The following is a 26,690-nucleotide window of genomic DNA, read 5'->3' as shown; positions in this document are numbered from 1 at the left end:
AAATATATTAAAATATATTAAAAATAAACATGTATTGGAAAACAGCCTGCTTAGTGCTAAAAAAGTCATGTGGGTATCTGTGCTATTGTGAACAATTGGAAAGACTATAACATTTTAAACTATGAAACCAATTAACATATATGATTTTTTTTTTTTCCAAATGATTTGGGTTTCAGCATCTCAAGCAGGAACTCAATATTGTAGCATTTGTGGTGGGATTGGGGGATGGAGTTACTGGAATACATTCTACCCACTTTATCCAGTAATATGGAAGAGATACTCTGAACCTTTCACAGAGGGAAGGATGAATTAAAATTCATAATGAAAAACAGAACAAAAACTTGTGTTACGTGAAAGGTAAAGAGTTATGGTTGAAATTTTTAAAGCTGTGATATTATCCAAGGAACAGCATTTTTTCATTAGTATCCAGTCATACAGCAGCTCCTCTGTGGGCTTGCTGGTGCATACGCTGTAAATTAATAGGCAGAAATTGCATCAGAAGACTGTTATAACTGAATAATCTAATGAACCACTGAAAAAAGCACCCTGATCTCCAATTTGAATCTTCCACGCTACTTAAAATTTCAAACCAAATTTTCTCTTTTAGAAGATGATTTTGATATCTTTCTTGTCTCTGATTTCAAGTCATGTTTGTGTGACAAATAGAGGAAACCTGGATACGAGTATTTTTATTTAAACCAGGGGGTGGTTATGTTAAGAGGAAAATTAATTTTGAACATTTTAAGAAAACTTTCTGTTGCTAAATGAAAATAATCTGTTCTGTTTATGTAAAATTATCTGCAGAGCAATTGCTGGTTGGACTGAAAGACAAAGACACTATTGTCAGGTGGTCTGCAGCAAAAGGGTAGGTTTCTTATCGTTACTCTAAACTAATCAGCTTAGAAATACCGTCTGGTGTAATCCCTGATTGATAATTCTGTGCTTTGTCAGTATTCACAGGTACTTCAGAGAGCTTTAGCACATCTTACGGCATAAAGCCATGTTTGTGTCTTTTTCTGGGTGCATATGAAATGGGGCTAGTCTCCAGGAAAATTTCAGATAGGTTTGGAAATAAACCATCTGGATAAGACTCGACTTGAAGGGTGTGAAGTTGCAGTTCGTCAAAAAGCATTTCTCTCTTCCACTTGAAAAAATGTGTTTCTGTGTTGTTAGTGTGTAGGTTTTGCTTTGGGTTTGAGGTGGTTGTTTCGGGGTGACGGTGGTAGGGTATTGCCATCTTGAAGTCACTCCTCTTACTGTAAATTTCCAGTAACTAAATTTTTTATTGCACTTACTAATCAGATCCCGTACTGATGAATCATGGAATGATCTTTTTTTTCTTTTAACTTTGTAGAATTGGTAGAATAACTGGAAGACTTCCAAAAGAATTAGCAGATGATGTGATCGGGTCTCTGCTGGACTGTTTTAGGTAAATACCTTATTTCATGTTTTACATATGTCTGAAACATATTACGAAGCAGGAGGACAGCAGTTAGGAAGACAGGCCTAAAAATCTGTAAATTTTGTTGCACTTCCAGATTTCAGACTCCTCTAAGGCTAAGGGTGTTCATTAAAGAAATTATTCCTAATCCTTCATCTTGACCCTGTTCTAAAGCACTGTGAAGGGACTGAAGTTGAATAGAAAAATAAAAATGCTCATTAATTTGCTGTTCTAAAGATTTCTGGTGTGCTCATGTCTTGAGTGTTGTGTGCATCTTCAGAAACTGGAAATTATATTCAAAAGGGTTCTGAGAATCACCAGAGATAAGAAGTAATCTCCATGTAAGGGAAGGCTAAAACATCTAGGAAGAGTGAGGAATAAATGGGGTACAGTACAGCTTTATGAAGTCGTGAATGGTGCAGAAATGATTGCCCTCTAGATTTTTGCGTTGTTAGAAGCAAACTGAAGTAGCAGGGGGCAGGTTTGGAATAAAGAAAAGGTGGTGGTCATTCACACAGCACATAGTTAAACTGTTAAGAACCTCATGCTGCAGGATGTTGTGGATGGAAGAGTATGTGCCTGAACAAAAAATGTTTTTCTTTTCTGCAAAATTGTCCACGACCTGCTGCAGTGTGGGTGTGTTTTGGAGAGGCTGCAGTATGTTTGTACTATACCTAAGGAATGTCCTGTTGGCCGTGTCAGAGAGAGGCTTTTGGGCTAGCTGAAACTTTGGTTTCGTCACATACAGCTGCTAGGATGTTCTGTTGATGCACTTTATGGTTGCATGTCTTGTTTAATAATTTAGCCCTTTCATGCTCTGCATGGATGCAAAACCAAGTATCATACACTTTTTTTTTAATAGCAAGTTGCTCATCAGGTCTACACTGAGTACTTGAGCTTTAAGATCTAAACTAGTGTTTTAGAGTAAGCTAATAACAAAAATTATAATTTTGTTATTGTTAAACAATATTGCTAATGTTCAGTTTGCCACTCAGATGTACTGTTTTAAAAAATCTTCTCATATTGGTTGGGAGTACAAACTAAAAATACGAGCTCAAAGGTAACACATTATTAGAAAAGGAAGGTATAAGGTCTTAAGAAATTGCAAGGAAAGTATCTACTTAGGCGATACTTCACTGCGTTACTGTGATTAATTGAAGAGGTTCTGCAGATCTCAATTATCCCTGGAGCTTCAAAGAGCTGTACTCACCGTGTTTTCTTTCCTTGTTTTTCAAGTCATAGGGATGAGTAATCCAACTAGTAATTGAGTGACCTGCTTTCTTCAGAAACACCTGGGAACAAATGTAGGCAAGGGCAAAGGGAATCTCTTCCATAGACTTTGCACTAAATATCTAGTGACCAAAATAAAAATAAGTCTGTTGGTCATCAGAGGCGCTTTAAGTTATATCCCTTGGGATAAGAAGAAAGGATTTCTTATACGTAGATAGATTAAAAAAATAGAGACAGGGAAGAAATGAGTGATCATTTTTCACAGGGTGGTGAGATTATCAGCACAGTCCTGCAGGGGCCTGCATGAGCCTTGTGCTGTCAAGATAGTCATAAAGGATCCTAGAGAAAAGGTGGAGAGGGGGTGAGGAAATTGCCTGGCGATTTGTTAATGTAGTGAATACTATAGGTGTCAGAAAAGAAAATATTACAGAAGCCTAAGTTAAGTAACTAGACAGTATGTGGTACATGAAATATAATGTCTAATGAATGCAAACCAATGCACTTGGGAAAAAATGCAGCTGGCTGTAAAACAGTTATTACTTTACTACTCAGGAAATGGGTCTTGAACTCACTGGTAGTTCTGTCAGAATGCCAGTGGAATGCTCAGCAGCTCTCAGAAAAAAGAAGGCAAAGGGAACGTTAGATATTATTAGGAAAGGAAGAGAGAACAAAACTGAATCACTGAAAAGCAGCTTAGGTGATGGAGATTCTTCCGAGTGCAGAGAAGAAGTAGAGGGCTTCAATAACGATACATAAAATCATAAATACGAGCAAAAGAGGGAAAGTGAGTACTTGTTTACTGTTCACGATTTCTCACAATGCGAGAACTGGGAAGCATCAGGAAGTACATTTTCACGCAATTATAATTACACTGTGGAAGTCATTGCCACAGGATGTTATGGAAGCCAGAAGTGTGAAGGGAGTTCAAAAACGGATTATACAAATTAATGGAAGAGAGTCCCATCAGAGGTTATTAAATATGACATTCTGGCTGCAACCTCTGGCTTGGGAAGTCTCCGTACTGCTGGTTGCCAGTAAGGGAATGATCCTGTGTGCTTTGTCTTTGGCCAAGCATCTGCTATTCATCCATGTGCGACAGGTTACTGGAGAGATGAAGTTTTGATACAACCTAGTCTGTCTGTTCAAGGTTTTATTCTTAGATTCCTATTCCTGCTTTAATACAAGATGAACTTTTTGCATGTTTAGTCATGCAGTGTGCAGCCTTTCCCCTTTCCACTCCTTTACCTGCCAGTCCACCAAAAACTGTACCATTTTTGATTTTTTTTTTCTGTGTTCACTACAAGTTGCTCTGTTTTGTTTTGTATATTTTAAAGGTGGATAAACACCACTGTCTGCTCATTGCACAAGCTCGTATAATGTGTTTATTGGAAACTATCTCTTGAACCTCTTTTGCTAGTTAAGGACTGTGGCACTAAATTCATTAGTTATTTTGGGTATGTTTTGTAAATCTACATCTTTTGCCAGCGTACTAGAAAGTAGTTTCCCTTTCCTGGATGAGTTTCAGGTAAAGTGCTCTTCTGTACTGACATTACACTTGTTGATAAACGAGTTTTTTTCTTATTTGGTCATGTTCATTGCAGTATCTATGTTGCACAAAATGGGCAAGAAAACATATTCAACTTGTTATTCTTACATTTTCTAAGTCTAACAGGATTAAAAACACAATAAACACATGCTGGTTTGGATTATGTGTCTTTTAAAATGTTGAGAATTCACCATGAAAAATAAAATCTGAAAATAGAAAGCTAGGCTTAACAAAACTTGTCTTTGTCCTAAAATTAGTTTCCAGGAAACAGATAATGCGTGGCATGGTGGATGCCTGGCTCTGGCTGAATTAGGCAGAAGAGGATTGTTACTCCCTTCCCGCATTTCAGATGGTGAGTTGTAGTTGCTGAATGTTACTAAATTCATGAATTAACAATTTATAGTATTAGAGATTGAATGTGTGGCAGTAGACTGGAGCTTGCTGATATGAGTGTGCAAAAGAATGACTTTCTGCAGTACAAAGTACGCCGATAGGGTACTTCTGTCAAAAGCATTGTGTTGGGTGTGCCTTTGTTATGCTTAATAAATTTTTCTTTCCAAAATGAAATGAGTTTCTTGGGGTTTTCTTCTTATTCCCTGCCCTGTTTCCTTGAGCAGTTGTATAAAAATAATTCTGTATGTCTCTATACTGTGTCAGTGTCATTATTTAAAGAGAATATATTAAATAATTGATGACTAACTTGCACTTTAAAGCTTATGCAGTTCATTTCTGATTAACTTTCAGAGGCCAATTTTGCATAATTTATGCTATGAACTGTTTGGGCTTTTGAAATGTCAGTATGGAAAGAAAAATAACAGGGCAGAGGAATTGTTTCTATGTGTTTTCTTTATATATCAACATACACCGAAGTACAGAAATACCAGTGTGAAAGTAGTAGTTTTCTATTTTGGAATTCTGGTCAGTTTTTTACAGAGTCGAAATGACAAATACATAATGTAGTAGTACACATCCACTATTGGCACTTCTGCAGCGGTATGTTGGGCTAGATGGTTCTGTTAATCTCATGTGGTACTCCTGTGTTGAATAGAGAAGTTGAACACTAGTTTTCAGAAAAGTATCAAAGCTGGTGTTTCTTACTAGTAAGTCGGGTTGCCAAAGCTTTTCTAATCTGAAGACCTGTTAACTTTCTCCAGAAGGAACTGTGAAATATGGTACTTAATACAGTTAGTTCTTCTGTCTGCATGAAAAGAGCTCATGTCCAATATAGTACCTGTTTTGCATGTGAGAATTTTTGTGCAAACAGCCTTCAGTTGATTTCCTTTTCCTAAGTGCTTTTGCTCTTTTATGATAAAGTTCAACAGTTAAAAGAACCCCGACTTCAAGAATGGGAAGTCATCCAAATGTAAGCATCTGTTTTAATTCTAACAAAACAAAAACTGCACACTTCTCTCAAGGAATTGTGACAGCCTTATGTAATAGATTTTATTAAGTCTAAACTGGAAGTTTTATGCAAGTTTGATATTGTATAAGACTGCAAAGGTGTGAGTGAATCCTAGCTCTGCCAGTGATTGGACCTGTGCTGTGAAACCATCTCTGTTCACTTTTAGGTTGAGTTTTTGTGTATGTAGAATGGGGATGATAGTTGCATCCTTCACACCCTTATCTTTCTGCGGAGATACAATGAAAATACATTGCTCCCCGTTAAAGTGATTTTAATGTACATAGATTTGTATGCAAATTTTAAATTTGCAGATTGCATAAGGTGTAGCCTTCTATTACTGGGGTGGAAGAATCAAGCTAAGATGGGGGAGGAAGGGCAGGAGAGACCACGATGTTTTTGAGTTAGACATGAAGGTCTAAGGTAAAGTGATTTTATAGGAATTGTAAGTTTCTTAATGAAACAGCTGTAAGATTTCCAACGGTCATTGTATATGAAGATGGGTAAGCAATCTAATCAGAGACTATCTTGACTAAACTGCAGCTCCTTTGGTTATCTGACACTCAGGAATGAGTTCTGCAGAAGACAGAAAGGTATGATACTGTGAGATAAGTAAAAGAGGATAGTAGGGGTAGAATTTGGAAAGACTTGCATATAAAATGAGATATAGCTAGTGAGGAATATAACTGGTAATGACGAATCATGTTAAATCTTCACCAGCGTCAAACCTGTATTATCGTTGAGCAGATTTGGTCGGCAGAATAGCCATGGCAGCTTGCCATCATCCCTCTCCATTTCTTTTGCTTTAATGGACCTTGTTTTCCACTTAAAGTAAATTGAAAAAATAGTTATACTAAATACAGTTTATTCTAGTTCAGTTTGCAAGACTGCCCCATTCAGTTTTGCTTTATGAAGTTATCCAGTGAAGTTAATGCAGTAAAAATTTAAAGTCAATTATAATAATTGGGACAAAGACAAAGGAATGAGTTCTGGAAGAAAAGCTAACAGAGTGATGTTAACACTAACTGTGTTGTATTTTGAAAATACAAATGCAAAGTAGTATTGCTCGTTAGGAATAAGTAACTGCACAATTCAAGGTACACGGAGTCGCTTCTAGTCAGCAGTTACAGAGGAAAGGACTTAAGAGTTCATGTGGGTCACCCACATCAATCAATAATTTTATTTATTTTAGTAGTACAAGGTGGCGAAAAAGAAGTCATAAACAGCGTGTCGTAATACTTACATCTCACTTAATACTAACATCATGTGACATAGAGTATCATCTTAGGACATCACACTTCAAAGCTTATTTAAAGAAAGCTAACCTAACACTGCAGAAATCATGAGAATTACAGAAAATAAGACTAACAGGGAAACACTGACAGAACTAAGGTTATTTGGTTGAGAGAAGGCAAAGCTGAAAGCTTATTCTCTTCCTCTTAAAAGAAAACCTTTGCTTTTGACAGCTATTTTCAGTGACCAGAACAAGACTAAAGGTGATGAGTATAATTTGCAGCAAGAGAACAGTTAAATAAATATTAGGACTGATTTTCTTACTCTGACAGAACTGGAGCCCTACAACAGTTTGTTTATGGATATTGAGTTAGAAAGATTTCTGTTAGGAAGGACAGAAAATCAAGTTAATCAAGGTATGGAGAGCTATTTGAGTCATTAACCTTCATGGTTCCCCTCAGCCCAGGTTTTGTGTAATTTCAGGAATGGAGATGAGGTAGACTTCACCACTGGAACTTGTTTTTGTGAACAATATTTGTTTAAAGATGGTGAGAAACAGATCCTTGAATTGTATGGAAAAACACCAAAAAGTTTTTCCTGGTTGACTTAAAGAAATTCAAATTAATAATAAAAAAGATACATGAGGATTTTTTTCTTTTAAATTATGGATAAGGGAAACTACGAAAGTTTCTGCATCCAGAGATAAGTGAGGCAAGTTAGCTTAATGTAGTTTAAAAATCATCAGCGGCAACACTAGACTGTAGTTTCATGTTTTGAAATTACGAATTTGGTGGCATACATCCCTAATCTTGAAGCTGTAAACTTGGCCTAGAAAGAAGCTTTCTCCCAGTTTCATCATGTACTGATGTACAGCTTGATACATCATCCTTTCTTACTGCCTTGATGTTGTAATTGGAGTTAACTGGACATTTTTTCTGCTACCATATTCCCTTTGTTCAAGCTCAGGTTGATATTCTTGTCTTTTGATAAACTAGGAAAAGCTCTTCTCTATGAAAGACTAAATTAAAGATCAATGTTGTTACTCCTTTTTTGTTTCTTAGCTCAGAAACCTAAGCCCGTAATCTACTGTTTAATGGCCAACTCCTTTCAATGCTCTGGCTGAGCTGTTAGCTGAAGACACCATGGCACAAACACTTAGAAAGCAAAATTCTGGGAGCCCTACATTGCGTTGACTGCAGCTCTGCTTCCTTATGTAGCTTTGTACCTGCTCGGGATGGTTAGGCAGGGGAGGATGTCTCTTATCTGAAGAATGAATCAATGAGAAATGTATAACCTTTGTTTTAAGGGAATAATACTTTGTTTGGGTTTATTTTACTTAGAATAATACTGCGTACTGTGCAAATTTACATGGGGTAGTTATACAGGGAACAGCCTTATTTTAGTTAAACGCTTGTAGCTGTGTGGATAAGCTGGACAGCAGCTTTACAGCAGAGGGAATTCTGCATGTTTCTCATGTGGAGCCAAAGTCCAGATGAATTAATCTGCATAATGAACTTGCTTCACTGAAGGAAGCTCCTTTTTTAGACTTGATTGGTATTCCATGCCAAATTTTACTTGTAAATTGAAAATTTAGCTAGCAATTTCTCTGCTGATTTTTCTTCAAAATATGTGTTAGGTATAGTGTAGAGAATGTATTTGTGTTAATTAATGACTTTCCATTTATTTTAAGTACAGGTCATAGATTTATTTGAAAAATTGCAAGTTTATATACACAGTTCTAGAAGCAGAAAATAGTTTTAGGATGTATGTAGAAGCACACTGAAACTCATAATTAGTGATACATGTATGCTGAAGTAAGAGCTTCACCAGGAGAGTTTGCCTCAGGAGAAATAAATTATATAAATAACCTTTTAGGCTTGGCGTTTGAAGATTGCCCAGTGTCTGTCAAACCTCAGAGGACTGGGCACCTAAATTGTTTAGATCTTCAGATTTTCAGTACTGCTTTCATAGTGGTTCAGTTAGAGGTGAACGTAAACTGCATTTCTTAAATTGGTGCAGTCTTTATTTGGCTGAACTTGAACCTTGTTCTCAGCCAGCATAAGAAAAACTTGGTTATACAAGGTTCACATCAGTTTGCTTCAACTGGTGTCTGCCTCCGAGTAACAAAAATGTTGTTTTGTACTATGGCATAAAGGCCAAGTGCATTCATACACAAAACAGTTTTTACAGTAAATTCTAAATAGCCAGGTTTGATCTTAAGCTTATTTAAACTACTGCACAGTGAAATAAAAAAAAAAATTCAAAGGCAAAAAAACCCTATTAAAAGAAATTAAGCCTGAAAAAGACTATGACAGTATGTTACTGAACAAGATCGGTTTTAGAGCTTAAACATCTTTTAAGAAAAGGTTGTAAAAGTTATTTTACATTAATACGATTGCAAAAAACCTTAAAGATTCAGCTAATGTACTTCGGCTTTAGTAATGAATGGAAAAATTCACTCATCAAAATCTGAGCTTATACAAGGGAAAGTTCAGTTACTTAAAAATATTAATATAAAATTATGAACATTATTTACATGGGAAAGATGGAACGTATCTTGTCATGGACCAAACCAAATCAAAGACGGTTTGTGGAGATTTTATAATGCTGCTGGTAACTAGTTTCTGTGACCAGAAACTCCTTGGAAAAGTGAAGTGTTAAGATACTCTTGTTCTCTTCCTTAAAGTGAAGACTCTGCTACAGTCATTCGGCCTTACTCTTTTAGTGCCTTGCTGTGATTTTGCTGATTCTTTTTGATTTGTCCTTTTTTGTCCTTTTACTTTTTGATTGCACTGTGTATCCTGAGTATCAGAAGAGTTAAGAGAAGCTTCTGGACATGAAGCATTACTGTCCGGAGGACTCTGCCCTTCGTTGTCCACTCTGACTCTGCTGGGGCTGTACGCAGCTAGCTGACAGAGAGCTACAGCTGCTGTTTGTTTCTGTTCATCACAGCTGTCAATTATTCTCAAGTCTTGAGCTTCGTTACGCTGAGCTGTCGAAGATTTGTCACAGGCACTGTTGGTAGGGTTCTTGGGGTTACATGCATCTGCTCCAGCGTTTTCGTTGTCGGTGTTTGAGGAAGCAGCAGCACCGTTATCGTGAGGTGGACCGTGGAATGACGTTTTCAGGCTTGCTGTGTTACAGGAATCTTTTACCGAGAGGTTCAGAGGCATGTCTTGCAGTTCTAGAAAGTTCTGACTTTCTGTTTGGGATGTAGGTTTGTATGCATGTTCATGAACGGGTCCTGTGTTTGTGTCAGCCTTTTTGGAAAGATTAAGGGGAGCTATCCCTGTGTCGTCTTCGGTGTTGGACAGTGAGCCTTCATTGTTATGACATTCATTCTGCGTATGTGAATCTTCATCAGTGATGTTAATGCTGAAAGAAATGAAGAGAAAAGAGAATTCACCGTCAGTTCTCTTTTAAATTGGGGCTGGGGAAGTTGGCAGGAGGAGAAAAAAATCTGGCTAGAAGTCTGACAATTTTGTTGCTTCTCCTTTAACTCCCCCACGTCCCTGTAAGACCAAACACGTCGCTGTAACACAGGTACGTCCCTACAGTATACAGACACGCGTAGTAATGGTGGTGGAAATACCTGATACGCTTAAGGCGAGTTGCTGCTCACTCCAGCAACTGTCAGTTGTAGTGTGTTTTGCACAGTTACGTAAAACAAATCACGTCAATGTTTTGAACTTAAATATACTGTAGGGGCACTGCACGAAATGTGTCCATCTATCTTTGTGTGTCCCTAGTAAACCTGACAAGAACTTGGAAAGTGATTTCATTTTTTTACCTGGTAGGTGAATCTCCTCTCTCTTGCTGTGTCTGCGCACTTTGAAGTAGAGTTGGTGGCTCAGTGCTTTTTCTCACAGGTCTGAAAGCTGTGAAGTTTTCTTCTGGTTGATCATACTTGCCAAGCGATGTGGAAGATGACTTGTTGGAGAGGTCAAATAAGCCTTCGCACGCGTGGCTTGTCTGAGTGAAGTTGGTTGGGCTGGGTCTGCCAGGGGAGCCTGTTGCTGCACTTCCTGCGAGAGGGCTCATTTTAGCATTCTCTCTCTCATTTTGGTCATCTTTGGAATGACCTTTGGCATGCAACAGTGTAATATCTTTTTCATAATCTGCTTGTTTTTTATGTGAACTTAGAGGGTATTGTTGGGATGGACTTAAAGACGCTGGATACAGCAAGGTAGTTTCTTCCATTAGATGAGAATTTTGATCTCTGTTAATACCAGCTACGTGTGAAAATCTGTAAAATGGAGGATCTGTTGGCCTGCAAAATCCATATGGTATCGGAGGAGTGGAATGATACTGCTGGAACAATCGATAGTGTTCATACGCTGACGGATTGATGGGTTTTGGAAGTGGCCCAGGGTGGGGAAGAAAGTGTCTTTGGTCTTGTGTGCCATAGACAGACAGAGCAGAGCTTTCACACTCGGCGTTACCTGGAAGCAAGTAAGGGGTGTAGATAGCCAGCCTATGCTCATAAAAGTGGGGTGAGTACTCAGGAATCATTGTTTGCATGTAGGGTGAAAGGGAACTGAAGCCTTTTGTGGGAGCAACTTTGTGTGGAAACTCTGGGAGGAACGGAGAACCTGCTTTCCATGGGTGACTTGGTGCATGAAATGCAGACTTTGTGTGAAAAGGTGAACTTTTGTTAGAGAGTGATATAATTTCAGATACTTCACTGGTTTCCGGGCCTTTGCTATCTCTGTGTTCGCCTACGGGAACGAAAGCCGAGGGCCTTACGATGCTGTCCAAGAGGGGCTGCATGCCGATCGCGCTTTCTGTTGTAGTACTGGCAGGGGTTAATTCCTTCTGGATCGCAGGTTTTTGTCCTTGAATTGCTGTGTTTGTTGCCTGGTTTTGTAATTCAACGTTTTCCTTGGCATCTTCTTTTCCAAAAGGATATTGAGGCTTTGAATCGAGGTTTGACAGTCCATTTGAGACAGATTTAGAAGAAGTTGGTTTGACGGTGGATTCCAGCTGATTGATCTGTTTGGGCTCCAAGGAGCTGGTCTTTGGACACTTGATAATGCGGTCCTGCTCCGATACTAACGTGATTGAGTTTTTGCAGAGGCCATACTTCATATGGTTAAAAAGATGGGATTTCTCGTTGCACGTAAAGGGGCACTGAAAGCACTTGTACTTGAATGGCTTTCCTGGTGGTCTCGGGATGTAATGAGGCTTCTTTGGTTTACGTTCTTTGAGGAGACTCATGTTTCTTCTGCTTTAAACAATTAAATGTAATGGTTCTTTATAAAAACTTTCTTGTGGTTAGCTTTCCTCAGTTTTAGCCTCTTGATGTTTCCAGTTTTTCAGGTTTCTAGAATCCTTCTTCCCAAGTGAAGAGAGGAAGCCAACTCCCGTGGTGTCTCAGGAAAGAGGGGGTGCAGGGAAACAACCCCTCTGCAGCTGGTCGTGAGGAACTGGAACACAAAAGTTTAGAATCAGCTGTAGTGGAGCATTGGGACTAAATACAGCCATAGATTCTCTTAACTCTATTCCCCCTCACATGACTTATGGTGCACTGGGGTTTTCTTTAAACAACACCAAAATGCCAGATGCCAGACTTGAATGCACATCTGCCTCAACTTTGACGTCCTTAGGCACCTAAACACGGGGACAGCAGTGGCCTCATTTTCGGCAGTGCTAGTCACCTGTCACTGCCACCGGCCGGAAGGCCTTCTCAAAGACACCTGAAGGGACATTCATTCAGAAGATGAAAGTAAAGTCTAGGTGGAGCTGTTGAGAGAGAGGTGGAGGTGGCTGGGATGGGAAGAGGCAGGTCCTGGCAGCAGTTGGATATGGGGCAAGCCTGTCGGGCCGGTTGGGGAGAGAGAGGAGGGAATTTCCTGCTTGGGTGAAAGGAGGGTGGAGTGGATTGGTTGCACTGGGGTAGCTGACTTGGCTCTTTCAGACTGACCAACCCCCTCTTTCAGCTGGCATGGCGTTTCCTAACAGCCTGATCTCAACGGATACCTCAAAAGTGGCCAATCTCTCGAAGGATAAAACCACACCAATTTTCTTCCTCTTCCTAATTCAATTAAGAGAAATGAGTACTGCAACATCTGACTAATAGAATCTTCTGCTTGATAAACACATTTCACATTCTTCTGTTGTGTAGCACCTTACAGATTGCCTATAGTTAACGCAGACGCACAAGTGTATTAATTCAGGTGAAAAAAGTGTCTGACAGTAATTGATTTATAGGGGAATGATCTATCTGCCTTTCTTCAGAAAAACTAAGGTTGTGGATACTTTATACAGCCTAATGATTTGCTCAGTAGATAAGTCAGAAGGGCTTGTATCAGCTTGTTCCATTATGTTCGCTGATTCTGAAGGCGTGAGAAACTCTCAGAGTCAAGTTCTCATGATTTTATAGGATGTGTTATGGCAGAGATCTAAAAACTGATGATTTCATCATGAACTATAAGCATCATTATCAAAATGATGACTGTTGCAAAACCACGTACTGTATCTATTGTGTTACCCGAAACTACAGGAATACTAATTGTTAGAGTGACTAGATAGCTTCCTTTTTTATTTTTTTAAATAAAAGCTTTTTACAGGGAAGTTTGAATTAGTAGTATTAAAATACTAAGTTGATGAAAAGAATTGCTGGTAATTACATGCCGTGCGATTTTAGCTGAAGTAGAGATGTTTTGCATTTCTTAAATCAGAGATTATTTAATAGAAAATGACATGCAACACATTATGAAAACTGAAGGCAAAGCTACAGAATTGCTGCTTGCTTCATCAGGTATAGTAATTTTAGCAATTTGTATTAAATGTTGTTTCTGATGTCATAGAAATATTAATTTTGTTAAAAAAGTAATTGTGAAGGCACCTGGAAAAATGCAAAGCTGCTGTGTAAGTAGAAAAAGAAGGATCAAGCTGTTTCTTAGAATTAATAAATGTGTGATAGCCTAAAGAAAAAAGAGCGTGTAGAGAAGCAGCTTTTTATTTTTCAGGTTTTAGCAAAACTTTTTTTGGTTGTTTGAGCTGGGTACTGTTACTGTAACAGTGGGGAAAAAACAAATGATACAGCAGAATGTTAAAGTCCTGTCATTGGAGTCTGGTTAAAATAGTAGTTCAGTAAATTAAAAAAATCATATAGTATTTGAAAAATATTTTAAATAGTGATAGCCAGAATTACTTTGAAAAATTAAGAATAATGCTTCTACATTAAAAATTAAATAGATAAAATATTGAGGTGTAGGAGGGGCAGTCCGGTTAGGGAACTGGTCTGTTTTTTTCTGCCTTGAGTGAGCTTGTTGCTTTTATTTTTGACTAATGGTCTGTAACTAATGTGGACAGTTTGTAATGGACTCGATCAAGTCAGTTTGTACCTGTTGTTCTTTATATCTTCTTGGAAGTACTTGTACTAATAATTCTTGAAAAAGAGATATTGTTGTCAAAACTCCATTACATTCTCAGTTGAACCATTTATGATAACAGTCTGAATTTACATTCAGGTGCAGCACTTATAATAAAGAGATGTTAATTAGTTTTTCTTGTTCGGCTAGCTTTCCTTTGCTTAATAATGAAAATTCCTGTGTGTCCTGTTCCCCCCCACCCTGACTTTGTACTTGGTATTTAACTTTGATTCAAGTTATTCCTGTTCAACAGAGTATTAACTGTCATGTCCTAATAAGATAAAATGCATCACCGCAGTTTTAATATTAGAAATTTAGAGCATTGGAGCTTCTTTGCCTTCTGTGCAGCAGGAAGACTTTAATTTTTTAAATTTGTTTTGATGGCATGTTCAGCCCGCAGACGGTAGTGCTCCCAGAGCCTGCTGCTCTGACTTGAGAGGTGTACGAGTATCTTACTTTAAAGGGTGTGTGCACTTTCATAAACTTAGGCTAGTGTCAGCCAGATGAATGTTCTGTTTCTCTCTTTTGCTGTTTAATGCCTTTTTTTCCTATGGTTTAGAAATGCCAGTAATACAATATTTGTAAACCCAGACAAGAGAGATAATTTGTCCTACAATCGCTGAGTAAAACACAGGAGTGGCAGGGGTACATATTTCATAATTAAAAAAAAAGAAAACTATTTGATCCCACACGTACAGCTGGAAAATACATTAGTGGTTTAAAATAGGTGCAAATAGTTAAAACTGTCTCTGTATAAATAGCGTTAGTTGCTTTAAGTTGCACAACATATGTTTTGTGCTGCCAAAATTAAAATTTAGTATTAGAAAGAAAAATCAAAATAAGCAGTTGCTTTTTTCTTAAACTTGAATGCCATTGCTTGGGATACTGTTTAAAAATGGAAAAAAAAATTCTGCAGTAGCAGGATGATGATTTTCATGTAACTATTTTATCTTTTAGATTGAGAATTTATTTTCTGTATGCCTGATTTTAGAAGTGCAGAGACCTGTATATTATTATAACTTTGTCTTTCTAGTTTTGAAGTGTAGTAGTATTAGTAAATAATATTTTTGTTGAAAAGAGTTTATTCAGATAATACTGGTTTAAACTTGAGGTTGTCTCAGTTGTTTCTCGTCAGTAGTATTCCTCCTCACGGCTTTCCATTCTGTAGCCCTTGCCAGCCTGAGACTGATAGCTGCAAGTTTTCTTCCTTCTAATTTTAAAAGTATGTTGTTGCTACCTCTTTGCCTTTAATTTCTTAGCAAGTTCAGAAAACAAGAATATCGTTCAACATTTTCTGCGTGTGTATGTGTATAAATACATAAACAAAAATGTACGTGGGTATAAGTATACACACACACACATATGCACATATGTATTCATACACACACATCTGTATGTACATATATATATGTACATGTTGTTTTTTAGGTTTTTAAGTAGTCTGAATTGTTTAAGATGCCCAGTCGATCAAAGAGGAAATTTCAAAATGTCTTTTATTACAAGCAGGGATGGTAATTATATTTCTTTTTAGGACACTGCTTTAGCCAACTACGTAACAGTTTGTCATGCACACTCCATTATTATTGCAGTAGCCTTTTGGTGATGTTGATCTCTCTGACCAGGAGTACTCACTGGGGTGGAACATTTTGAAGGACATGCTATAATTAAAATATTGTGATGTGGCATTATTGCATAACTCAAGGACATGCCATTGTCACCTACCTGGAGTGTTGCAAGAACAAGATTTGTGAGTTTTATTCTAGCTGAGATTTTCCAGTGATTAACTACCACTCCCTCCTAAACTTCCAGTTCCTTTAAACTGAAAGATAAATTTTAACGCAACTGTTTGTTAATTAGGAGGAAACATGGGTGAGAGGAGTGGGTTGGCGAGGGCAGGGAAGGAAGCACGAGCTGCCGGTACGGACCCAAGAGGGCTGCGTGCTTGTGTGTGAGCGCACGCGTGTGTCTGCCCGCGTGCGAGTGAGAGGAAGCACAGAAACAGATGAAACAAGTTGGTTAGGCAGCGTGGATAAGAAATAAATATATTTGCAAATACTAAATTAATAATTCAGTGCTGAAATACGCTTTAATTGACTAGAGAGAGAATAACTCAAAACAATTCAATTTGCTGTGCTAAACTCGCAGAAGCTGGAAAAAATAAGAAACCAGAACTGAAGTGCAATACCTTATTTCCATACAGGCTTTTCAGATTACCCCGGCACCACTGTATGAAGAACAGTTGGCAGACTAAACATAGCAATTTTAAAGTACAGCTTTCTGTCATACTTCAACACAGTACATTAACTTCCTGTATGAAAAAAGGTGCTTTAAACACTTTTCACCAACAAGAATAATTATTGTAAAAACTTTTAAGAGTTAGTCTTTCTCTCAAACTAAAATATTTCCCTCTCCTGTTGAAAGCTGGTGCAGTAAATGCACCTGCTAGGAGTAACCTCGGCTTTGGGGCAGCCGAAAAGTGAACACCTCTGATTTGTTCTGTAGATGTTAATATGAATACACTTTATTTGGAAAAAAAATGCTCTAAAGAAACGTACTTACCAGCTACAGAGGTGTCTGAAACCTTCTAGGAGATGGCTGTTGGTAGCTGTAGCTGTCACTGCTGAGGGAGAAGTACCTGTTCTCTGCTTGGTCTCCAAGTGAAACTGCAGGAGGTTGTTTCAGGGGGAGGGACTTAAGAAGTGTAGGAGTCGAGCCCTCGGGGTGTAGAGATGCACCTGATATTACTCCAGCCTGAAGCTACGATTCATTTGTTTGTGTCCACTGCTTTCATTCAGCATTACCTCAGCATCTAAGCTATCGAAGAGAGCTCTTGTCGCTTTTGTGCCCTCCAACAACCAAGTTTTACTCTAAACGGCAGTGTCTGTTCCTCTGAGCAGCCATCTGCAGTCTGGGGTCAAAAATGGCTTAGGTAACATACTGAGCTTTTAATATATTTACCTTTTGTTGAAGTGACTCACGAGCAGCAGAATTGACTGTACACAAGGGGTAGCAAAGCTTAAAAATAATAATTTTACTCTTTTACTAGAGACTGACATTTTTTATTGGATGCCTTTGTAGCTCTAATATTCTTGCTCTTTTTTTCCTCCCCTTCTCCATTTTTATTTAAATCTCTGTCCTTCAAGAGTCTCCTCTCTGAAGGCGGGACTGAACTAACTCCAAGCTTGCTTGCCACAGGAACCTGCCAAAGCTTGTTTATAATCAACAGTCAAATGTACAGCTCCTGTAAATGGAAAGGAGTCACCTCAGTAAGAAATCGATTATCACGTCTGCGTGTTTGTTAGGAGCTGGGAAATGAATGGTGAAAGGGGAAAGTCAACTGATTACCCACTGATCAGCACTAGTACTTGCTTGTAGTTGCATTTTAGCCAGAGTTTACAAATGACAGAGTTATTAGTGTATTTCCCAGTTATTTAGCGACATTGCTGAGGTGTTTAGTGAAATAATAACCTCTTGCGTACTTGTTAAAAGGAGAATCTTTTGATGGTTCTCGTTGTCTCTAAAAAACATTCCTATTACTGCATGTAAAAACAAAGGTGTTTTTGGCTACTAATTCAGATGTTATTGAGACATTAAAATGTCTGCTCAAAATGTTAAATTCAGCTGGATGAACACAACCCTCTTGTTTCACCCACTGCTCTGTGGTTGAGACAGTGCAAATTACTGAAACTTTTAAACATGGAATTATGATGAATTTTATTCTTGGCAAATGTATGGTCTTTAGAATGAAAATTATTAGAGAAAATCGCCACTACAAAACCTGTTTAGGAAGTGAGTAAAAGCTGTTTCAAAATCAGTCTCTAAAACAGTGTCTTAAAAATAATTTTAAAGGTGTGACCTTTGTCTTGGTGGAATGACTGATGGACATCCTATCTAGGTACCCCGATCACCATCCTTTCCCTTGCTATGCCAATGTTGTTTTCTGAAACTATACTCCGAATGTAAGTAATCACTGATTTTAAGGTAGAAAGTTGGCTCTTTTTTTAAAAAAAAAAAAGGATTTTAAAATTACTGTGTTCCCATAGTGCAGCTTAGCAATACAAGAAGATGTCATGTTACTGTCTGGTTGTTTGTAAATCCTTTGGCTCTGGGTGGAGTACCAGGAGTGTTTGTAGTCCTTTATTTTTCCATTTAGTTGTAAAATATTTTGAAGAAAAGTAGTACATAAGAAAACTCTACCTGCAGAGAATGTCGTGCAGTGTTTGTGTTCAGAATCATCTCTGGAAAGACCGAAGTCCTTCCCTGTCTCAACAGAAGATGTTATTCGCTAGCCCTCACTTGGTAGTGAACAGTCGTATTTCATATCTATAAGTTTGTGTGCCTTATCACTCTACGTAACTGTCCTCATTTTTCTTCTGCAAATGTGGTGTCTGTGGCTGAAGGAGGGTACCATCAGGTTTCCATTTTTCCATGTGATGGAGTGGAGGTAGGTCTCGAATAGAATCGTATCAGAATTTTTCTTTTGAAAGAAAATTGCAGTTTCTGGCATCTCGAGGGACCTATTGAAGGGCTCCTTTAGTACAGGTGACTGAACTGGGGTAAGAGGCAGTCAGTATTGGAACTCTGATTTTGTTGCCTCCACTTCTTCCTGTCCACCTTCCCTGATCTGGTATGTGGGGGGGAGACATGATGTCTGACGACTGCCTTGACCCAAGGAAAAGCATGTTTTAAATCTAGCTACTTCCTGGAGGTTGCTGTTATTAGTCAGGTCAGCTGAAATCAGCTGTGAACAACGCAGAACTGGAAAAAAACCCCAGCTAATGTAAATGGTGCTTTTCTTGGTGCTTGGATGGTATTAAAAATCCAGATCTGGGGGAGAAGATTCATTGGTGGACCCCAGAAAAGGACCGTCAGAGCTCCTGTTTCTGTATACTTCTAGAATTAATAGATCTTGATTGCAGTGATGTTGTTTCATCACTTATTTTTGTTAACTCATTCTATTTGCATCCTGAGTGTTAGATAAACTGAACCCAGTCACCTGTTGGTAGCACCCTTTTTAGTTTACCTGAGCACAGGTCAGATTAATTAAGAGCACCAGGATTAACATAGTAAAATTTGGATTTACTGATATTTTTCTCCTGAGTTGCTCTTATTTTTTAAATGTGATTATTTTTGTATCCCTGGAAGGTTGAAGCTTTAGTTTTGTATCTTTGGTGCAGAATATACTCTTTGCTGTATTTAAAATTCAGTTCCATGTAAGTGTTGTTTAGCTGTAGTTCGGTATCCTAGGTTTAATTACTGCAGCATAAAACTGCCATTCTATAAATGTTACAAACTTCCTTCTTCATGTTTTTATATGAATTTTTGGTCGGATTTAGGCTAAACAGAAAACGAAGTGTCACTGGCAGAAACCATCCATACAAATAGGATAAACTTAACCTGTTATTGATACACTGCTTACCTAATTTTTATTTGCCTCTTGCCCTTCAGAATTCTGTTCCCTAGATGTATGAAAGAGTGCCAAGTGTTGCTGTGGTCAGTTATCAACCCCTCTGTCGATCAGATAATTCTTTACTTTCTGCTCTAAGGCCAAGGAAGGCCATGGTGACGGGGTTGGTCTGCTGTGGTGACTTTACCTCCGATCAGTCGGAACTCTGGCTCTCAGAGGATGTCCACTGGTTGCCAGTCATCAACAGTGTTTCCATATCTTTCTAGAAATGCCTTACAAATGTGTGAACTATTTAGTTATCCCCAGGAAGAAGAAGGGTCATAGGTAAATGTGAATAATCTCACGCAGTTGAACGCTGGCAGGCATGGAGCTAGCGAAGCTTGGTTTGCCGTGTAAAGGAAGCAGAACTGTGTGACTGTCAATAGTCACTTCTATCTTTGTCGTCTTAGTAATGTGTCTAGATGGGTGGCTTTGAGCTAAATGTTCAAGAAAGTCTTTTTTTCTTTCTTTGATCACTTGAAGATTATCAACAGATTTTGCTATCTGTATTAGCATGTTTGGACTAGATTATTCCATGCCATTCCCAGAAGGGGGCAAATGTATTTGAATATAATTGCTGTAACTCATGCTGTGCCCCAAAATACTACATGATTCTTGTACAATCTTCTCATAATTATTTTCTTCTATCCCATATGAATAGTTATTAGTCTTAATGCTTTTCAAATACCACCTTTGAAATGTACCTTTGTTTTTCCTAACGATTCCAGTCCCTGACTTTGGAGATATGTCTGGGCAGATTACCTCGCTGATGTTTGTGAGCTACTTGTTTGTGATTACTAGGGCAAATTATTTGTATGGGAAAAGAATAAAAGCTCAGCAGTTAATAGCAACTGCAGATCATATTTTTAGATATTTATTGTGGCCTGTACTGTTAGTGTTTGGCCTGGATCTAGGATGATCTTCCTTCTGGTTCCCATCCTCACCCTTGGGCAGTGAAACATCTTGGGGGAAGTAGGTAACGTCAGAAATTGAGACTGTAGGCAAACTATGAACTGTTTATAAAAAAGGCTTTTTAATAATTATTTTCATTGCCAGTTATTCTAACAGAGATGTAAAATGTGCAGTTTCTACTTCCATTTCTAGTTGATGGTCTGATTATAATTCCCTCTTAAAACTAAGTATTTTTCAAGTGTTTTTCGTGCAGAATGTTTTTTCCTTTTCTGCTTTGATTTCAAGACTTGTGCTGGAGATTCTGAGAGTTTCCTCACCTAGATGAAGTTTTGCTCGTAGGATCCGGTGGTAGGTCCTGAGTTGTGCCATGTGCAGTTCTAGCCTGTATGAAGACGGCCCCGCACGTTTTAATGTGAGGCATGGTTGGCTGTGCTCTCGCGAGGAGCAGTGAGGCCTGTAATGAATACTCCTAGACTCAAAATATTTTTAGCTTTCAGTTATTCTTTGAAACACGTCAAATTTTATAAAGATTTATATGATTACTTTATGTTGTCTACTATTTAAATAAATTTTAAAAAGGGGAATATAAACCAGCAAGTGGAATCCCGATGGTTTATTTTATTTAATTTAAAAAATGCTAAGGCTGCAGTTCTTGATCAGCATTTTGTCTGTTAACGTTTCTGAAGTCAAAGTTACACGGTACCGTTTAGCTGTAAAATATAAGTTGTTTTTAGAAAAGATAATGCAGCTGAATTTGCAGGTAGGGAAAACTTTTTTTTAAGCAAAATGGCCAGAAATAATGTAAAATCTTATGATCTGGTGATGTGTATGTGGGAATTTCTATGTTTGGAATTGCAGCACTCCTGGATTCTTACTGTACAGCATATGGTAGGGCCAAAAACTTGTATTTCAGTGTGGTTTCAGTATGATTTCACATCTTTTGTTTCGTGCTGTATTTGTGGTTTTGTAGGCTTCAGACTATTATTTATAGGGGTTTTTTATTTAATTGGGTGGGGATAAATACTAAACAAACAAGAGAATCCTAGTTTACTTGAATTTCTGGTTTGCTTGTGAAAGGACGTTATTAAAATTTCTCTTGATGACAGCATAGTGTAAACTTTCTAGCTTATAAGGTGTGTCATATATAGGAACATGAAACTTCCTAGGCGTTCTTAATATGCTAGTGAGGAGATGAAAAGTGTTCTGGTGTTGAACTCCCGAGGGCTTGCTGACCACTGAACCGTCGCAGCTCTATCTGCTAAGTGGCTCGGCGTCTAAACTTTCTCTACTTAAAGCCAGAGAAAATCTCTTACATGAAATCTGTTGTAGAACTATTAATGTTTCACAGTAAAAGATAACCCGCTCTTTTTCTGTTTCTCTGTTGTGTACTATGGGATCCTATTTTTGCTATAAAGCCCAGGTATGTTTAAAGTGAAGTTGGAAACAGTAGCATTTCTGAAGAGTAAGAAAAGGAAGCCAAGGAAATAAGGTTGGAAGAACTGTGTGGTTACACTTGCAATGAATTGGTGCTTATTTTGGGAGGATTCCAGCCAGAAAGATATTTTTGATCTGCCTGCCTTCATATATACCCATACGCATTCACAGTCAATAGACTGAAACAATGCAACAATCTCTCGTTTTTATAAGTGTGACAACAAGGGAAGCAACATTTAACCAAAAGGCTGATGAGATACATGGATAATGGCTCATTCAGGAGTCTGGTACTGATTGGTCAGTGCAAGTGATCTGAATCTTGAATTTGAATTTTTTTTTTTTTTAATTTCAGAATAAATGGAAGAGGTTGAAATAGAGTGGAAAAAACAAATTTGCGATCAATCAGGCTTGATTTTGTCCATTTATAAATTACCTTTAGAATAAAAGAAGCAAAGAAGTGTAAGAAGAAAGCAGGGAACATTGAAGTCTGCAGTTAAGTACTGTTAGCGAGGGGGCTGAGAGAGATTTGGGAGGGGTCTTGGCAGGTTATGATGTCTTGGGATTCATTGACAAAATCAGTATGCTTTTTACCTTTTCAAAGTGGTCAGACACAATGCTACCAGCATCCCAAAAGACCCTCGTTTAGGGCAGTATTTTGTGTATTATTTCTATTGAATGATAAGCACGTTGTTTAAATAGGAAACAGAGGTCATTTCAGTTGACATTTTTTCTCTGTCTTAAACATGGTCAAGTATAGTTTTGGTGAAAAGTTTGTGTGAAATGAAGTCTCTTGTGCTGTCGGAAGGTTTCAAATAGATGCACCTAATCTCAGTGGCAGATGCTGTGGCTTTGGAGGAATATCTGTGTATGCATGACTTCTGTGTCATTTTCCCTCAGCTTCTGTGTCAAGTGTCGTATTAATTTGGTTGGAGTGGATATGTGCTCTGTGGGATTACCGGACTGTCTGTGTTCCTGGTACAGAGAACGCTTGCCTGTTTGCTAGTATTCATATGAGACTGGATTCCTGTGTATTCTCTCCGAGAGTACAGAGAATGGTGCTTCCTCATTCTTAAATATAGCTTGATACGCTTAATAAAACACTGAAGTCTGAAATCCACACGGTGAAAAAAGGAGCACTTTGTTTATCCAATTTATTTCACTGTTTAAAAGAAAAAAACCAACCCAATCTAACAAAACGTAAAAAAGGTACTGCTTTTCAAGTGTGTTCTAAAAAGAGGTTTAAATTAGACTAAGATTTAAGTAGTTATACAAATCTAATCTGTAACTTCCTAAACTTGTTTACGTACCTTGTTTTTAAGGATTATCTGCTGTGTTTTCATATTCCAGAGTAAGTAGTTTGATACTGATTTGCAGCTGCCAGGGTTTTTGGAGGAGGGCGCATCAGGAAGTCAGGCTTCTGATATGTGTTAGTCTGTTCAGTAGTGGTAGTGAATTGTGAGGCTTTTGGCACGATTCCAGGTACTTTTCATCATAGAGGCAGGAAGAAATGGAAAAAAACATTAAAAATCTACCTGTCTTAGGTGGACTCTTAGAAAATCGAGAACACCCAAACCTGAAAGGCTGGTTACAGAGAATTCCTTTAACACCCAGGTGAACTTTAAAAATGATGCGTGGTCTTGAAAATACTATTTTAAAAAGTTATAATGTGTATGTCACCGTAATAGTTTTCAAATTAGGAAGGAAGCATTATAAATAGCGTGGATTTTTTTTTTTTCACTAGCCAGCAGGTATGAGCAAGAACAAATGCCGTAGCTGAAGCTGTAGCAAGAAACGTCCCTCCCCCAGCACAACTGGGAAATGGTATAAATACTGAGCAGGGAATAAATGACAATGAATTCCTTCTAGCTTTTTCACTGTAGGGTTTATCTTAGTCTTGCACAACCTTAGCCTGAAGGTTGGGGTTTCCTTGGTAATTTTTCTTTTATGACACGCAGCGTTATAAGTTTACAAAATTTTTATTCTCCTTCAGAGTAATTCGTTTGCTTGGTAGGATTCTTTCATAAACCTGTTTCTTCATCTCCTTAAACTGCAGTTCGCTACTGGGTAAGTTAAAAGAAGAACTCAGTTTAGCTGTAAACCTGTGTGAAGGTCTGTAGGGTGGCCTGGGTGTGAGTGAGCAGATGAATCTCCCAAGTACTCAGCGCTCTGTGTTTCGGAGAAGGTCGATCAATGCTGCCTTGAGTCGGCTGCAGGCTCTTCAGTGGAGTTACGTAGGGGTGCCTAAAGATTGTGAGTTTTCATGGCTGCATTACATAATGATGTTGAGATAGACTGGCCAAAATCCAGATCTGTCTGCTTCCTCGTTGGCCCCCTGCCATACTCAAAAGCTCACACTAATTCCAGCGCTTCTGCAAACCTGCCATGAGTTTATTGAAGCAGATACCTGGGGAATGAGAGCTGGTGTCCATTGCTTTTAAATACTGGATTTCAGTGTCATGACTGGTATCTAACAGTAGGCCTTCGACAGAGATGTAGCTAGTGTGCAGTTCTTCAGGGCAACATCCAACTCATCCAACAATCCTCCTCTCTGCCTGAAAGCCACTCTTTGCATTACCTATTTTCCTCCCTCAGCAGCGAGGCAGACAACAATCTCCCCTGCTGCCCAGCTGTGATTCACTGCTGGAGCAGGTCTTTCCTGTGTGCTGACTGAGATAGGTCCTTGGAAAAAATACCACGTGATCATATAATTAAAGACTCTTAATTCATTACGTAGTGAGAGACTGAACTGAGATTGCAGCCAGACAGACACAGCCCTTCATGGTCACGGGTTACCAAATGCTTATTTGGGCTGTGGATATGCATATATACAGCTGTGTGGACATGGGTCAGTGGTGAGAATTGTCAGAAAGTGATGGCAGCGTAAGGGGCTCCGGCTGGTAAATTCTCATGTATCTTCTGAGCACGCATGAACCCTGGTTCTCTTCCCCGGCAAACCCCTAACTGGGTCGGGCTTGGGGGCAGGGATGAGAGAAGCGAGGGACCTGTGGGCAGGGTTTAGGCACTTGCCCTGCAGCTGCCATGTCAGAGCATTGCACAGGAAGACTGGAGCATTTTTTGACAGACAAAGCAGCACATGCATTTTCTGACCCCCACTGGAGAATTTAGCCTCTGGATGAAATTGTCCTTTAAGACTAAATTCTGAAATAGACAGCTTGTTTAGAAAAATAAGCACAAATCGTGAATGTTTGGTGGAACTTCAAACAAATATTTATTTTTGATAATGGGCTTAACCTGAAATTATGGGGATTTGCATCTGTGGGGATATAGTGAATATTAGTATAACAGCGCTAATGAAGTTACAGTTAGGAGCTGCCTCTTTTTCTGAGAGAGGTTAGAGTGGCAGGTAAGAGCATGTGGTCTCAAATCTGAAATCCTTTACACTGGAAAGCCAGTGTTCTTTTTTTAGCATATGAATGATAGTGATAGGTATGCTGTTTAAACAGGGAAGCTGACAGACTGTAGATATGGCTGTTTACACTTTTTTTTTATGCCTGAGGCTCACAGAGAGGATGAACCCACCGAAGGACGCTTCTGCAATGGGTTAAGTTTGTTGAAGAGGAATTTGAAGAATAAAATTATTGTCCTTTGTATCGGTACTTACAGCTGTGTTTAAGATTCACAGTTCATTAATTGTAATGTTCTTAGCTGCCCCCACAGTGACACTCTGTGCAATACTTCCTTCAGTAATAACAGGCATCCTTTTTTAGTAGTATTTTTTCTTAAGTTTTCTAATTCGAAAGTAGAAGACCGTCTCCATAAATGGTCCATATCAACATGTGAGACTTATCTATGAGGTAACATTAGCTTAATCTGTTTTCAGGATGGCCAATTTTAGCTTTAAACTCAATTTAGACAATTCTTAATTAGTTTGAGATCCAGTGAACACATCTGTTTTAAATGAAGTAGGGTTGACATGAAACTTTGCAACTTTCGGTGGAGGCAAGGCCTAAGGCTAAGGAACCGGTTTGTTTGCTGTATCTGTGTGTTTTGTATGATAAACATTGGAATAAAATAAAAAAGAGGCAGTCGGAAGTTAAAGTAGCCAGGGCTCCTGACAGCCTGTGTTATAGTCTGGGTAAAGTATGATTTTAAAGGCACAGGATGAGGCATTTCTGTTTACCTACATGTGACCTGTCATTATACACGTCCTTCCCTAGGTTTTCCTAACGAGTTGTGTAGAGTTTATCACCTGCACCTGAAAGGTGCGAAGCATTGTTCGTTTAAAATCCGTGCTTAAAAAGCAAACTGTCTGTGCAACCTGTCTGCAGTGTGAGGAGAAAAAAAACACTGAGAAGAATCTGTTGTTTGTTCTGCTTTGAAGCCAGAGCTTGTTCCTTTATTTTCACAAGGCTGGAGCAGAGCGCTGTGTTGCAACCTGCAGGTAGGGGGTGGGGTGGAACAGGTGCTTGTTCATCCCTTAGGCTACGGGTAAAGGTGACTCTGTTTTCTTGAGCCTTCACAGACCTAAACAGGTGGATGTTGTTTTAATGATGGGGGTGGAGAGTGGACACCATTTATCCTCTGATTTTAATGGCAAACTTTTAGTGGAGATCTGTGAAATAGGAACTTTTTGATTTAAGCAACATTTCAGGTCTTGTCCTTGTTGTATCTCCTGGCCCCTTACTTTTAAATTAAAAAAGCATGTTCATAAT

General features: G+C 38.5%; 2 protein-coding genes across 2 annotated transcripts in view; one reads left to right on the top strand and one right to left on the bottom strand.

Moving 5' to 3' along the window:
- Positions 1–804: 804 nt before the first annotated feature.
- Positions 805–26,690, top strand: part of LOC104506155 (tubulin-specific chaperone D) — a gene marked incomplete at its 5' end in the record, with an annotated part of 83,270 nt that continues 57,384 nt past the window's right edge. Inside the window, 3 exons of the mRNA XM_010147007.1 lie at positions 805–865; positions 1,355–1,429; positions 4,475–4,569. Of these exons, the coding sequence (XP_010145309.1) occupies positions 805–865; positions 1,355–1,429; positions 4,475–4,569 (231 nt within the window). The remainder of the gene's footprint in view (positions 866–1,354; positions 1,430–4,474; positions 4,570–26,690) is intronic.
- Positions 9,507–12,066, bottom strand: ZNF750 (zinc finger protein 750). The gene is made up of 2 exons (XM_010147006.1): positions 10,640–12,066; positions 9,507–10,224 (listed from the first exon to the last, which is right to left on the bottom strand). Exons 1-2 carry the CDS (start codon positions 12,064–12,066, stop codon positions 9,507–9,509), a joined length of 2,145 nt encoding a protein of 714 aa, XP_010145308.1.

Source organism: Eurypyga helias, unplaced genomic scaffold (genome assembly GCF_000690775.1).
Source record: "Eurypyga helias isolate BGI_N326 unplaced genomic scaffold, ASM69077v1 scaffold45132, whole genome shotgun sequence".
In the NCBI taxonomy this organism is placed as follows: domain Eukaryota; kingdom Metazoa; phylum Chordata; class Aves; order Eurypygiformes; family Eurypygidae; genus Eurypyga; species Eurypyga helias.
Note: the sequence above shows the minus strand (reverse complement) of the source record. Positions and strands in the feature narration are given on the sequence as shown.